General features: G+C 35.6%; 1 protein-coding gene across 3 annotated transcripts in view; it reads right to left on the reverse strand.

Annotated features, from left to right (window-relative positions):
* Window positions 1-16,593, reverse strand: part of ZFR (zinc finger RNA binding protein) — a 90,089-nt gene that overhangs the window by 24,995 nt on the left and 48,501 nt on the right. For 2 of the 3 annotated variants that reach the window (XM_054555015.2, NM_001131290.1), the window contains 6 exon segments: window positions 15,938-16,083; window positions 11,018-11,180; window positions 9,209-9,414; window positions 8,295-8,445; window positions 6,254-6,395; window positions 806-903 (listed from right to left, as the gene is read on the reverse strand). In XM_054555015.2, coding sequence (XP_054410990.1) covers window positions 806-903; window positions 6,254-6,395; window positions 8,295-8,445; window positions 9,209-9,414; window positions 11,018-11,180; window positions 15,938-16,083 — 906 coding nt within the window. 3 annotated transcript variants of the gene reach the window in all.

Consider the following 16,593-nt stretch of genomic DNA (forward strand, 5'->3'; position numbering starts at 1 on the left):
ATGAAAAAAAGTTAAAATACCACCGTTCAATGGAAGCTCAGATAAAAACAAAAACAATCACACTTAAAATTGGATTCAATGAGCTGCCATTTACAGCAGTATTTTATGCCAGGGTTAGTATTTAAAAGCTGGTATTTAGGTCAAAGTAAACAGATTATACAAGAATAATATTTCTTGATCCCCTGTGAACCTTGACCTGTGTTCATTTAAAACAGTAAACTTAAAAAAAAAAAAGTCTGCCTACATTAGAAATAAAAGAAAAAGTAAAGAGCTAAAAAGTTTGTCTAGGGACTGAAAGGTTAAGGAAATCTGTTTGGTTTCCCTTCTGTGCCTTTGCATGACTGCAAAGTCACTAAACCAAACAGCTGCTTCCTCACCTTTCACTCCCTACACTTATTAACTTAGAGAAAGAGGGGGAAAAAAATCTTAAAACTATACACAAAGCTTTAAACACATATTCCATTATTTAAAGCAAAGTTAATCTGCAGCCTTATGGAATATAATATATATACACAAACATGTGATGTTCCTAAACAAGTCAACTTTAAATATAGCCACTAAAAATAAAAAATAAAAAAACCCCAACTACAAAACACTCCCCAAACCTAAGTTCATTGTCAAATTAATAATAACTGCAATATGCAGATCATCATACCCAGCTTTCTATGTTAACATATTTTCTGATATTTAATTTAAAATAGTATTGCTTGGGCAGTCTTTTGAAATGTTTAAGCACAGTTAAACATGTTGTACTGAACTACTCTCTCATAAGGCTACAAGAAAAAAGTAAAATGATGTTCCGAACCTGGAACCACTTAGCGTGGCGTAGAGCAGCCAGAGCGTCAAGGCATTTTTGCCTGTCCAAGACGTCCGGTGGGTCTTTCACCATACCCGAGGTTACATCTAAAATGGATTGAATTGGCAAAATGCAGTGAGGAATGGGTGTTTGACCAGGTGAGCAAGACACTTCCTTAAGGTAGCATCAGTGTCACATGAGCCATTTGAGAGCTTGTTGGCACTTTAACATATCCATGGAGTTATTTTCAACAAATTTACATAATCCAATATGAGGAACAAAAGAAAGGTTAACTTATTAATTTAGTAATATAATAAACAATTTCTGGAAATATAAACCCTACCCACCAAAACAAAATCTGAAGGAAAGATTACTGGACACAGTGCACTAGCACAAAGACAACAAGACAAGAGGGAACACAAAAATCCACCTTAATAAATGAGAATATACAATAAACTGAGTTTGTTCAGTACTCTAAATGGTCATAAGTTATTCTGGAGCTAATATAACAAAGAACTGATGATAAATATAGAATGCTCAATATAGTTATAGTTACAGAAAAAAAATGAAGAACCCAAAACAGGCATTTCTTTTTTTTTTTTTTTGAGACGGAGTGTCACTCTGTCCCCCAGACTGGAGTGCACGATCTCAGATGACTGCAACATCGGCCTCCTGGGTTCAAGCGATTCTCCTGTCTCAGCCTCCCAAGTAGCTGGGATTACAGGTGTGCACCACCACACCAGGCTAATTTTTTGTATTTTCAGTAGAGACGAGGTTTCACCATGTTGGCCAGGCTGGTTTTTAACTCCTGACCTCAAGTGATACACCCGCCTTGGCCTCCCAAAGTGCTAGGATTACAGGCGTGAGCCACTACGCCCGGCCCAAAACAGGCATTTCTAAAAGTTTAATGCTCTCCCTTCCACATGAAAATTTTCGTTATCAGAGAGTATGAAATGCCCTTTAAAATTTAAAGTTCCCATAAAGTATTTAAAAAAATGATAAAAGAGAAACAATAGGCAAGCAGAATAGCAAATAGGAACTAGCATGGTTAAACAGAATTAAGAGTGGAAAAGATGCAACAAACAGCATCCTGTGATGATAGATGTGTAGGGTCTTTAAGCTGATTAAAACATAAATGAGCTACACAAAACTTGAGAATATATGAAACTAAACCAGGACAAGAAGTTAACTTTACATTAATATATCATTCATAAAAGTAGACAAAGGGCTATCTTTATATCCATCTAAACATCTGTAAAATGTGTATATTAACAGCAAATCTGCTAATCAAGCTATTAATAAGCAAATGGCAATTATTCCAATCTAATTCACAGATCTCAATGATTTAAATAGTATGAATATTTTCTCAATACAGAAAAATTATATAATCTATTAAATATAATAGTCCTTTGGAAATTATGGGGCATTTAGAATAGTTTAATAATCGAGTATATAAAATGAATATGGACAAAAGAAAAAATACATGATAAAAGTATGAAAAAGTTAATTATCTTAAGAGTACTAGCTGCAGTTCTGGTCAAGTTACTCATATCTCATAAGCATTCAGATATCTAAAAAGATAACTTGTTCTTATTTTGAGTAGATGACATATAAAAAACATATTTTGAAACTGACAGAATTATATTCTCTAAGGTTTCTTTTTCTTAGTTTTTTACTCCTCGAGTAATCAGATGGACACAGATTCTTCAGAAGACATATTTAGAGGAAAGACAGATAATCAAGGAAAACTGTGTGGCATTTTGAGAATAAATACTAAAAGAGGAATTTGGTGCTAAAAAGAAGTTATCAAGACAAAAATATTAGTACTCTCAAAACTTATAAGACCAACTATTGAACCTAGAAATAACCTGAACATAAGAAATAAACTATTCTGTTAGGAATAGATAAAGAAAAGGGACACAAGAGACAGATAACTACGAAGTTTTAAAAAAGAAAAAAAGGCCAGGTGCAGTGGCTCATGCCTGTAATCCTAGCACTTTGGGAGGCTGAGGCAGGTGGATCATCTGAAGTAGGGATTTCGAGACCAGCCCGGCCAACATGGTGAAACTCCATCCCTACTCAAAAATAGAAAAATTAGCTGGGTGTGGTGGCACATGCCTGTAGTCCCAGCTCCTCAGCTACTTGGGAGGCTGAGGCATGAGAATTGCTTGAACCTGGGAGGTGGAGGTTGCAGTGAGCCGAGATTGTGCTGCTGCACTCCAGCCTGGGTGACAGAGCGACTGTCTCAAAAACAAAACAAAAACAAAGCAAAACAAAACAAAACCCCTCACACACACAAAAAAGAAAAAGCTGACTTCCCCAAAGCAGTATTATAACATGCTAAAGAACCTCTTTCTATGTCCCTTATTTACTTGTATTTGCTAAAGCTAGAATGCAAATAGGTGACAATGTGCAATCTCTTTCTAAAATGTTTCTAAATTTCTAATGTTAATTCACAATTTTATTTCCTCCAATATGCAAGAAAATTTTGTTTTGCACATAAGCATTCATAACTTTGGAAATTTTAATCCATGATATAAATTCAAAGATGCCAAGACACCTATTGCAATTTTTTTTTCTTTGAGATGGAGTTTCACTCTTGTTGCCCAGGCCAGAGTGCAATGGCATGATCTCGGCTCACTGCAACCTACACCTTCTGGGTTCAAGCAATTCTCCTGCCTCAGCCTCCCAAGTAGCTGGGATTATAGGCGCCCGCCACCACGCCCAGCTAATACCTACTGCAATTTAAAAACAAATTACAGCTATAAGTAGAAAATTTTTGTTAAATTTAGTGTGGATTTTTGTACCCATTTTCTATTTCAAGTAGATTAACCCCTTATATTCTGCTGAAATCATACTTGTTGCCTAACACCCAGTTAACAAAGCAAAACAAAAACCAGTTAATTTATAAAAACAAAATGCTAATTCTTGTTCTACATGAATGTACTTCATAGATTTTAAGGGGTTAATCATCAATTAGAAGACATGCTGTGTCCACACTATTTTAAGATTAAACGTTAATGGGAATATATTAATTCAAATTAACATGGTCATGTAAAATATATAACCCACTCAACCATTTAAAAACTAGTGTGAACACTGCTCAATTCTAGAAGAGACGAAGACAAAACAAACAAAACAGTCACACAAAGGACAATAAATGCCAGGCTCTGCATCCAAAATCCCTCCTTTATCAAATGGCAGATGTGACACTGAGCTTTTGAAAACCTTGGTCAAAAATCCTTCCGATGTCTTGGCAGCAACCCCTGACAGGATCAATCCCCTCTGCTAGAAGGCTTTGGACCGGGTCTGATAAGCTACAGGTGGGAAAAAACACACAAAATACTTAACTTGCTGCAGAAAAGATTCTGTAGCAAGGGTTAGAGCATTCTGAACATTTCAAGCTTAAAGTCAATTAAATGTTTACTTAATGTTTAACTGTCAAACACAGTATCATAAAACAGATCTGTCATGCGTTTAACAGTTATTTGGACAATGTTATCATTTCCTTTATTAATTAATTTTTGGTATTAAAAAGGACCATTATGCATTAAAGAGACTACCACACAATGCGCAAGTAGTAACTCTCATGATTTACAATTGTTCTTCCGGCAAAGCCTTCCTTAACCCCTGTACTAACTCCCCAAAGCAAGCTATAGGCTTTAAATGATTTTAAGACACAGAGCATTGGGAGCTGCAGTGAGAGAGAATACATACCGTTATTCTGCAGCAAGAAAGAAGCAATCTTCATAATGAAGCTAAAGACATGGTTTACTGCAGTTATCTGCAGCAAGGAACACTATCAATGTTTCTACACTTTGGCACATCCAACTTTTCAGCTCAGTGTCTTGAAGCAAAATCTTTCCATTTTGGACTGACCATTTTCCTTAACATAATATTTATGAAATTCAGAACAATAATTCTAACTCAAGTCTGGGTCAGACAAAAATATAATTTTGTTTCCTTTAGAAGGGATAGGTTATCAAATAATTTACTGCAAATATGATACTATTCACTTTAGACTTTTACAACATAATAAAATGGCTTGATACTGTACAAATTTAATTGTCTAAATATAACTGAACAAAATGTATTCTGAAATAAAGTTAAATGGTTATCATTTTACACTAAATATAGCAACATTTATAATGTATCATATTAGTTTTATCAAATCCCATATGCTGTATATGACCTGACCAGATTGACTCAGGAACTGTTTCTCCAGCAACACCCACGGCCAGACCTTGAGTAGAAACTCACGTTCACGTAAGAAAATCCTTTACACAAAACCCATTTAAGATGCAAAGCTTAAGATATAAATATCATCTGATTATGGTATACATGCAAAGTATGTAAAATTAGACATAGCTCCCAATGACATTTTTGGTAAAATGTTCTTTTCCTGGGTTGTGAAAAGCCCAGTGTCTTAAAAAAATTGCTTTGTTATAAGCAAACAAATTTAAAGAAACAGTAATTGAGAGACTACTGATGCTATTTTATACAAATGAATTTTAATATTAAGTATGTAGTACCCTCTTCCTCCTCAACCTGTATCACAAAGAAATATTAGTGTACACTGTTATTCCATACTCAACAAGATATATAAAAACATGAAAGGAAACAAAGTAAATTTTATCTGACCCATAAAACAACAGAACCAACATACTGCAGACACTGATCATGCTTTTCAGCTTAAAAGCTTTTGAAGCTTTGAAAATGTTACAGAATAGTCCCTAAAGCAACATTGCTGGCACCAGCAGGATTTCATATTCTATAGTTGTAAATTAAGTTTAAAAACCCTGAATTGTGCTGTGACTCACTATCTACATTTACACAGTTTATTTTTCAGTATCTCCAGTGTGATATTAGGGTCAAATGTCCAAATCCTCCTGCTTTAGGATGTTCTGCATTTATGACAGCGCTCCAAGCCAAAGAGCAACCTCAGAGAACTAGAAATATTTACCACAGGACGAGCCAAATCCATTATTACATATATAAAAATGCCTCTTAAAAATGTGTTACGAATACTTAGCCAATTTTGTTTGTGAAAACTCTTGTCTTTTTTGTAAGACAAGGCAAGAGCAAAAACTTCTTAATCCAACTTAAAGTTGTGTCCCCCTAGTCACTAGCAACATTTTAAAACCATTTTTTCATGCATTGACTATGCCAGTAAAAATAATTTTGAAGTTTTTTTCCAGAAATCTGAGGTTAGCAAGAAAAGAAAGAAATCAAGAAAATCAATCATACCATAGTGTTTTATATAAAAATACATCACTAAAAAGAGCATTTACTCTGTGGGAAATTATCTTAGGCAAAACCTGTTGCTAAATAAGTCAAATCTACCAAATTCACATGTAATGCCAGCATGTTGCCTTCTAGGGCTTAATGCCATCTTAAAGAGTAGATAAATGAAAAAAAAAAGTTAATACAAAGTAGAAAGTTTAATGGCTTTCCAACCTCCTTCCCTCATGTTCTCTTCTCGAATAATTGGAGATGTCAGTGTGATAGTGACTTGCATTTTGGGTTCCACACATGAATTCAAAATTATTGCCGCTTCAGATACAGCACATTTTATGTCATACTTCTCAGGGCTTATAACCTGTGTAACGAAGATTATAAGAAACAAATTGGATTGGATCTGTTGTATTAACAAACAAAAGCACTTTCATTATGGCTCTTTCACTCTCTTACTACCCTAACCATTCTATATGAAGACCATCATACACTGCTCCTTCTAGGAAGCCCTGCCATACATGCCAGTATTATTAGTCTTACTCCCTACTTTCAGAATTCTGTGTTGAACTAATATTTACCATTGTTTGTGAGTTATTTGTACATAGGTATGTCTCTCTTAGATGATAAATTCTTGGATAAAAGAAACACTGCCATATTTATAACATATATTTGCATAATTTGAATGAAGCTAAAATAGGTACCTGACCTTAACAGGAGCTACAATTTATTCCCATATTGTACATTTTCTGTGAAATCCACATTTTATCAGGGAGCAGAAAGTCTCAGTCAATATCCAGAAAAACCAGGATTTGCTGTAATTTGGTAGACATGTAATAAGCTCCATTTTATATGAACAAATGAAGACTCTACAGAAACTACATACAGTATTTACAGTATAGTATCTAGGTTTAAATCCTAGCTCTGGTACTTTACAGTGATGCAATGATAGACAAATTATTTAACTATCCTGCACCTGTTTCTGTAAGATGGAGAAAGTAACTGTACCTAACCTATAGGGTGGCTGGAAGATTAAATGAATCAACTATACAAAGCACTTACTATAGTATAAATTAACTATAAATTAATTTTATTTCACTTGCTTATCCACTTATATAGGTGGGTTTGAAGAGTATTCCACTTTTAGCTTAACTGGTTGTTAGTTATTTAGTTATGATATATTCCTTGGTTTGCAGTTTTACTAAGCACCACAATTAGGATCAAGATGTTTCTTGCAAATTCTATGATTCTTCCAAGGCTTCCAAACCTTTTATTTTCCCCCTTCATTGCCCTAGCAGCCTCAACAGGAGTAAGAAGTAAACACACAACAAAGCCAATTCTCCTGGCTCCTGATAATTAAAAAAAAGACTCATCTACAATAAAAAATTTCCCATCTGGAATAATGGTAATATAAAACAAGCAACAGTAAGTGCAGAGTTGTCAGAGTTTTAAGTTTAATAGTGTGCTTCAATGTCCCTTTTGTCATCAGTTGCTCTGCTACAGTAAGGTACTGTTCTAATTCACTACTGTAGAATACATGTTACCAATGAAAGCTGATTCCTTGAATTTAGAATGCTTCATTAAATTGCGAGTTTTATACCCTCAATTATTAAAGGAATCACTATTTTAAATCTCAGTCATTCTGACAAGCTAATACATAAAATTTTTATAAATTTAAGCTTAAAAAAAAGTTTGTTTTTGTAGGACCCAAATAAAATACTCTATTAGTTTTGCATTGCCATGTTTTGCTGGATGGAGACAAAAGAATTATTTCCTACCATTATAAACATGTAGAAAACTGAAAATATTCACAATAAAACTGGGGAAATTAAAATCAGAAAGACTATTTTAGTTACTATATTTTATTAAAAGCATTAAACTAAATAGGCAAGAGATTCATGAATTAAAAAAATTTAACCTTGCTACACATAGGATTTTTTTAAAAAAATCACTTTGTCCTAACAACTGCCTTCTTATGACTCAAGTCTTGGAAAAACAACAAGAGAAGGAAGGCATATGCTACAAGTTTACATTTTTAAATAAATCAGCAAGATGGCTTCATGCCAAATATAATCACTATAAAACCTAAAAAAGATGAAGTAGAAAATAGTTTCATCAGTTTGCCCAATCAAACAAAAAAACTCAAAACAGAAAGTCAAGCCAAAATTTTAAAGGCTGGCTTAGGTTTAAACTGAAGCATAGTCAGTCCCACCAAAAACTTCTGAACCAGACAAGGGGTAAAAATTAACATTTCCATAATACTTACAGCAAGCTGTTTGGGTAGGTTTTCTGCAATACGGCTTAATAATGTCTTTGAAGGTTTCTCTGAGCACAGCAAAACAAGGTTGACATTTCTATCTCCTCGGAGAAGTAATCCTTTTGCCAATACTCCCACTCGCAAAACTCCTTTCAAAGCTCTGCAGTAAAATAAAATTATGTTATGATATTTCTCTGCTTAACCAGACGCATGATATTCTGTAAACATACAATAGTAAGTGAAATAACTTTTGTACCATTAAAATTTCCATCAACCGCAGTAGAAAGACATCCAGCATTTTTAGAACTATACTTCATTTAAGCAATGTGGATAAAAAAATAAGAAAGAGCTAAGTTCTTTACAGAAAGACAACTGCAAAGCAATGGACATTAACACTTCTGTTTCTTATTTCACAAGTCAGAATAATAAGAGTTATGTTTAATGTAATACAAAAATATTTCCAAATGGTAAAAGGAAAATAAAAAGTTACAGCTAATAATGCAAACTTGATATAAAGACACTGCTAAAGCTTAGGCTTAATCATGCTTTATAGTCAGTGCTTTAAGGAAATAGTTATTAAAACAAAGACTGAGTGTGGGGCAGAAGCAACAAATAAATAAAAACAGAAAAACAGCAGCTGAGTACAACTGTAAAACTATAATGGCTGCTTTGAAATAGACTCAAAATAGTTTATATAAACTTAAAATGAGTACAATTACAAGGTTAGAGACTGCATGTGGCCGTGGAACTGTGTATTTCTATTTTTGCAAGCAGCTGCTGAATACATGAAATATCTAACACAGGCATGGTTAAAACACATAGAACTCACACCAGAGTTACCAGTCATAAGCTATATTTCAAATGTAAGAAGTCCGCATAAGAAAAACCAAAATTACACATGGTAAATAACTTTCAAAACACACCTGTCTTTACTTCCCTCTTTCTTATCATCTCCCTCTTTGTTCTTGTTCTTCTCATGTTCAGACAAACTGTCTGAAACGAGTTTTAAAGCACGTTCAGTAATAGAAACAATTTTCTGAACTGCCTGTAACTCCTCTTCAGTTGGATAAATGGTGGCATGTTTTGTCATTACATAACGGTCATCAGATGAGTCAGGACGACGTAAGGGCTACAGAGAAACAAAGTTGCTCAATTTAAAAAAAAGTTTCCTGAGCAAAAGCAAATTATATTTTTCAACTATACATATTTGTTTTATCTTTTCAATAAGAAAGGCTTTATCTTCTTTTTTCAATTTCAGTAAAAACAAAAACGCAAACTATGGAAAGTTATACCATCAAGACTATATGTATGTATGTATGCATGCATGCATGCATGCATACCCACTTTGTCTCAAAACAAGTAACATTTATAACACATATAAACCTAAAGCTATGAAAATGCTCTTTACTCAATCTTAAAAACCAGTGATTCTGAAACTTTCTTTGCTTTCAGTAATTCAAGTCTCACAATTGCCAACCCTCTGAGCAAAGATAAATGAGAGAATAGGTTAAAGAAAAGTCTACTTTTTTCTTGTAACTGCTCTATAGAGAAACAAATCTTGTTTTTGGTAGACTGAACTTACACAAGATATCCCTTTTACCCAGCTTCTGCATCTCTCAAGATGCAGATTTTTCCTATAGTCTTAATAACATATCAACTCTGGGGCTTATCTTAAAACCATTTTATCTACCCCTTATCTTTCACTCAATTTAGAAGTAGTAGGTTTTAGATGGTCAAAACTGGAAGAAGGAAAAAAGATTCTAAGCCATTGGTAATGGAAAAATAAGAATAAATTTCTTTTTATTTAAAAAAAATTTTTACAGACACTGGGTCTCCCAATGTTGCCCAGGCTAGTCTTGAACTTCTAGCACCAAGCCATCCTTTCACCTTGGTCTTCCTAAAGTACTGGAATTATAGGCATGAGCCACTGCACCCAGACCAGTAAGAATAAATCTAAAGACAAAGCAGTTGCCTTCAACATTAGTTGTTCCTGACAGGTACAGAGGCTCATGCCTGTGTCCCGGCTACTCGGGAAGCTGAGGCTTCTGTGAGCTCTATGATCATGCCACTGCACTCCAAAGGAAAAATAAGAAAAGAAACAAGAAAAAAAATTAGTTGTTCCTGCTCATGTAAGGAAAACCAAAGGCAAGAGTCTCATGTGAAAGAACAGTTGGCATAAAAAGCTCCGTTCCCATTTGGCATATACTGAAAATAAGAAAGATTGCCAGAAATTCTATGAGGTCCTTATACAGAAGACACAGGAAACATATTCCCTTCCTGTAAAAAATGGAGGAAAGATTCTAAATCAGATTAAAAACTTGTATCAAGCTGGGTGCGGTGGCTCATGCCTATAATCCCAGCATTTTGGGAGGCCCAGGTGGACGGATCTCCTGAAGTCAGGAGTTCAAGACCAGCCTGGCCAACATGGTGAAACTCTATCTCTACTAATATTACAAAAATTAGCCAAGTGTGGTGGTGAGTGCCTGTAATCCCAGTTACTTGGGAGGCTGAGGCAGGAGAATTGCTTGAACCTGGGAAGTGCAGGTTGCATGCAGTGAGCCGAGATCATACCACTGCACTGCAGCCTGGGCAACAGAGCAAGACTCTGTCTCAAAAAAACTACCAAGATTACAAGATTATTAAGTCTAAACATTAGCCCCTCCAAAATTGTCTTCTTCTAATGCTGAACCAGTCAAACTTTCACCCCTTATATCACCAACGTGGACACTCACTGCAGGCCCCTGAGGCTGAGGAGGCATGCCTGGTCGGACTCCCAGAAGGCCTAATGGGCCTGGAGGACCATGAGGATAACCTCCATCTGGCATTCGGCGGCGATCATCCCAATGATGTTGTTCTTCCTCCATTCTTCTCCAGTACATGTCCTCTTCATAACGTCTGAAACATAAAGAATGACATTATAAGCATATGAGGAAAAATACAGGCCAAGAACTTGCATCCATAGTGACATAAAAAGCAATAAAAAACCCCACCAACATCAGCCTAGCTAAAATTTCTTCCCAAATGTATATGATTTTCCGTGTTTGCTTTCATTGTGAAGTAAATGAAAGAGAAAAGAGAGCATGAAAAGCGGAAGAAAATTTCAGCCTGAGGAAAAAGTAAAAAGAACAGGCATCAGAAACCTCACAGTTTCTTACAACCTCTCTCCTGCTTTAAGTATGAATTAGAAACCCAATGCCACCTAAAGGAGGCAGGCCAACACTGTGAGTAAATGATCTGAAGTGCACATATCACATTTGGGAATTTTCTTCATGTCCTCAAAGAAACATGCTCTTTCCTATGTCTCTACTATGAAGAAAAACAGTGCAAGGCAGTGATAAATGGCAGGTCATAGTCAGTCTCACTGTTGGGGACACATTAAGGGTGTTGGGAATTATGGTAAAGTAGAAAGAACATGTCCTGGCTAGAGGTAACAGCTGCTGCAACTCAGCTCCTATTAATTGTTGCCATAAGGGAATACAACAGTCCCCATCATCCTCATCGCTGTGGTTTCAGTTACCTATAGTCAACCATAGTATACAAATATTGAACAGAACGTTCCAGAAAGAAACAATTCATAAGTTTTAAATCTTGTGCAATTTTGAGTAGTGTGATGAAATCTTGCGCTGTCCAGCTCCATCCCACCTATGAATCATCCCTTTGTCCAGCATGTCCACACAGTATACACCCTACTAGCCTATTAGTTGCTTAGTAACTAACACCGTTATCAGATGGAAAACATATAGTATATACAGGGTTTGGTACAACCTGTGATTTTAGGTATCCACTGGTGGTCTTGTAACGTAAACTCCCTTGGACAAGGAGGGACTACCGCAAAGGCTGTATTGCTGAGGTCATCAGGATTTTTGTGAAACTTCATGGTTGCTGGTTCAGATTACAAAATACTATGCATACCAAATATAACACCTCTGAGCTGAACTCAGAATGTGGGCAACTAGTGTATAGCCTCTGCTTTACTGACCAACATTTGCAGAATCTACTTTTTTTTTTTTTTTTAACCATCTCCTCCCCTCTGCCCTCCCAGTTCTTTCCTCATTTTCAACTTCAAACTAGGATACCAATAATTCCCAAGGGAAACCACGTGTCTACAGCATATTCTGTTAACAATTAGGTTAAGGTTTTACTAACGTAATCTGTTAACACATAAGAAAGAAGTGTGCTTCCTGACTACCATTATAGAAACTACCAATTTCCTCAGGTTGGGAATAAGCAGTGCTTTTTTTTCCTTAAATTGGCAGCGTCCCACTCTGTCAACCAGTGCAGTGGCGTGATCACCGGTCTCTACAGCCTTGACCTCCCATGATCAGGTGATCCTCCCACCTCAGCCCCCCAAGCAGATGGGAATACAGGTGTGCACCACCACGCCCGGCTAATTTTCGTATTTTTTGTAGAGACGGGGTCTTGTCATGTTGCCTAGGCTGGTCTCAAACTCCTGGGCTCAACTGATTGCCCGCCTTGGCCTCCCAAAGTGCTGGGATTACAGGCAGTGTGTCACCGTGCCCAACCAGCAGTGCTTTTTAGGATCAACCAACTGGGGACTGATAGAAACCATTCTTCTATCTATGCTATTTAGGCTTTGAGGAAAAAATGAATAAAAACAGCTTAAAGGTTCTGGAAAATCCTGTTCGTTCCAGTTTCTAATAGTTTACTGTTGTTGCTAGCAACGTTTAAGTCAAATGAGGGCAGGGACCTTTATCCATTGTTTACCAATTTGTGCTCACTACCTAATACAGTTCCTGGCACATTGTGGATGCTTAATAGTTGGTATTATCAGTGAAAGAGGAAAGCACTGTATAATCTAGCTACAGAGGAGAATTCCCAATATGTTACAAAGGCAGAAACTTCATAAAGGACATAACTGATAAATGTTATGTGATAAATATAAACCAACACATACATAATAGTAAAAACTATTTAAAGGTAACCTATAAAAAATGATTAATAATAACAACGTAAGAAACGTCTGTACAAATCAACAGGTAAGAAAAAACAAGCAATTTACCACAAAAGTATAAATAGCCAAACATGAAAACAATTCAAACTGAAACAAAATGGCTATCACATTTAATTGGTAGAGATTTTATTAAGCTGTAGCAGAGGTTCTCCAGGTGCAATCCAGGGACTCCAAGTGGTCCCTGAGACCCTTTCAGGAGATCCATGGGGTCAAAATTATTTTCACAATAAGGCCAGTCGTGGTGGCTCATACATGTAATTCCAGCACTTTGGGAGACTGAGGCGGGCAGATCACTTGAGGCCAGGAGTTTGAGACCAGCCTGGTTAACCTGGTGAAAGCCCATCCCTACTAAAAATGCAAAAATTAGCCAGGCGTGGTGGCAGGTGCCTGTAATCCCAACTACTTGGGAGGCTGAGGCAAGAGAATCACTTAAACCCAGGAGGTGGAGAGTGCAGTGAGCCAAGATCGTGCCATTGCACTCCAGCCTGGGCAACACAGCGAGACTCTGTTTAAAAAAAAAAAAATTATTTTCATAATAAATACTAAAGACACTTATTTGCTCTTTCATTCTAAGCATACAGTGAAATTATCCAGAAGCAACACGTGTTATTCACCACATATGAACACAAAAGCAAACATGAGAATCTTGCTGCCTTCTGTAAACCAGACATTAAAGAGATGTACAAAAATGTAAAATAGCATAACTTTTCCCACTATTCTGTGGAATAATCTTTTTACTGTATTTTATTGATTAAATATATTGTGTAATATTTTAACAAATATACATGTAACCATATTTCAAAAAATAATTAAAATGTCATTTTAAAATGAATTAACAAATATTTAAATTTCTTAGTTTTAATTTTTTTTTTTTTTTTTTTTGAGACGGAGTTTTGCTCTTGTTGCCCAGGCTGGAGTATAATGGCACGATCTCACCTCACCGCAACCTCCTCTTCCCAGGTTCAAGTCATTCTCTTGCCTCAGCCTCCTGAGTAGCTGCAATTACAGGCATGCGCTACCATGCCGGCTAATTTTGTATTTTTAGTAGAGATGGGGATTTCTCCATGTTGGTCAGGCTGGTCTTGAACTCCCGACCTCAGGTGATCCACCCGCCTCACCCTCCCAAAGTGCTGGGATTACAGGCATGAGCAACTGTGCCCGGCCAGTTTTAATTTTTAATACAGTAAGTCTTGACAGATATAACCCACATAAGGACTCTTTGGAGTCCTTGATAATTGAGGATGAAGGATCCTGAGACCAAAAAGTTTTGAGAACCACTGAGTTATGCTATCCAGTATAGGCAGACATGTGAGTATCCTTCAAACATTTCCATTTCCAATGTTCTATTATTAGCAACTAACGATAATGTATGCAGTAATATCGCCTCAATAGGTTCACAGACTTGGTGAAAGAAACAAAAAAGTGCCTCAAGGAGGGTCAATATATTAATAACTATAATAAAGAAACACTGGAAACTACCTAAATATCTAAACAATAACAACAAGAATTGATTATGAAGAAAATTTTACATATGCACAAAAATTACTATGTCCTCATGAAAAACAAAATAATCCAAATTTAGTTTTTAAAGTTGAAGATATGTAAACAAAAAAAGTGGATTATGAAAATACGTGTATAGTATGTTTCTGCTAAAACTGTATTTTAAAAGTTATACAAAAATATTCACAGCGGCAATATCCATAATAGCCAAAGTGTGGAAACAAGTTGCATGTCCATCAACTAATGAACGAATAAACAAAATGCAGTACATAAGGATGTATTATTCAGTATTATTTAGTCATAAAAGAAAATGTAATACTGATACATGTTACAATCTGGATGAACCATGAAAACATTATGCTAAGTGAATGATGCCAGACACAAAAGACCATAGACTGTATTAAGTTGATGCAAAAATAATCGCGGTTTATACCAAATGAATTTACTAATTCAAATCGTCATCTGGCACAAACCGCGATTACTTTTGCATTAACCTAATATGATTCCATTTATATGAAATCTCTAGAACAGGCAAATCTATAGAGACAGAAAGGTTAGAGGTTGTCTAGGGCTGGGGCTGGGGGAGATACTAGGTATGTGGGACACATGGGGAATTATTGTTAATGGGTACGTGATTTGAGGGTGATGAACTGTTCTAAATTGATTGTGGTGATTGTTACACAACTCTGTCACTGTATAAGTTTAGAAGATATGTTATATTTCAATAAAACTTAACATTTATATCTTTATATATATATAAATGAATATTTGAAATATGTTTTCTTAATTCTCCTTCCCTGTAGCCACTAAAGTTTCTTAATGGACATTATTAACATGTAGAATCTATCAAATCTTATACTTCTATCAGGTAACGTATGTCTATTTTGCTTGTTTGAAACCGAGGCACTTATTTATAATATGAAACTATTTCTTCATATGTTTAATTTATAAAAGATGCCACTTAAACATATAACTCTAATACCAAGTCCACAGTAAAATATTAGTATAGCCAGTAACAATTTTAATGCATGTCTTTCCTAGACCTAGGATCTTCCTCAAGAGTGAAAATTGGAAGTAAATAAATCTGGATTGCTTTGAATGGGAGTCACATGCCCAGAATGGCTAAGTTTTTAAGAAAGGCTGAACCACTTACCAGGCTATTAAAAGTTAAAGATATTACCTCATTTCCATTCTCCAACGCTCCTCTTCTTCTCGTCTTCGCCAGTACTCCTCCTTCTGCATTTGCTTCCTCATTTTCTCTTCTTGAATCTTTCTTGCTCGAATACTAGGCTTTACTTCTACTTGCAAATCTGGATTTACTTTTTTCTATTAATATAAATAAGACATTAAAAAAATAGCAGCCCCAAAACAATCTACATGTATTTTTAATCATACAATTACACGTATTCTTTAATCACGGAGGCTTTTAGTTGCAAGTTTCCCACTAGAGAGTAAAATCAATATAATTAAGGTAAATCAGAGAAAAGAATCAAAATACATTAATAAAAATTATGTAAAAAGTATGTAACTTAGTGCTGATGAACAAAAAGTCATGAAATCCTTAGAAAAACTAATGGATATTTAATTTTACTTTACATTTGACCCTTGAACAACAGGGGTTTGGGGTTTGAAGTGTATGAATACACTTACATCTATGCTGCTAAGTTTCTTCTGCCTCTGCCACCCCTGAGAGAGTTAACACCAACCCCTCCTCTTCTTCCTCAGCCTACTCAACTTGATGAGGATGAAGACCTTTATATGATGACCCACTTCCACTTAATGAATAGTAAATATTTTCTGATTTTCTTAATATTTTCTCTTCTCTGGCTTACTTTA

This window comes from Pongo abelii, chromosome 4 (assembly GCF_028885655.2).
Source record: "Pongo abelii isolate AG06213 chromosome 4, NHGRI_mPonAbe1-v2.0_pri, whole genome shotgun sequence".
Taxonomy (NCBI): domain Eukaryota; kingdom Metazoa; phylum Chordata; class Mammalia; order Primates; family Hominidae; genus Pongo; species Pongo abelii.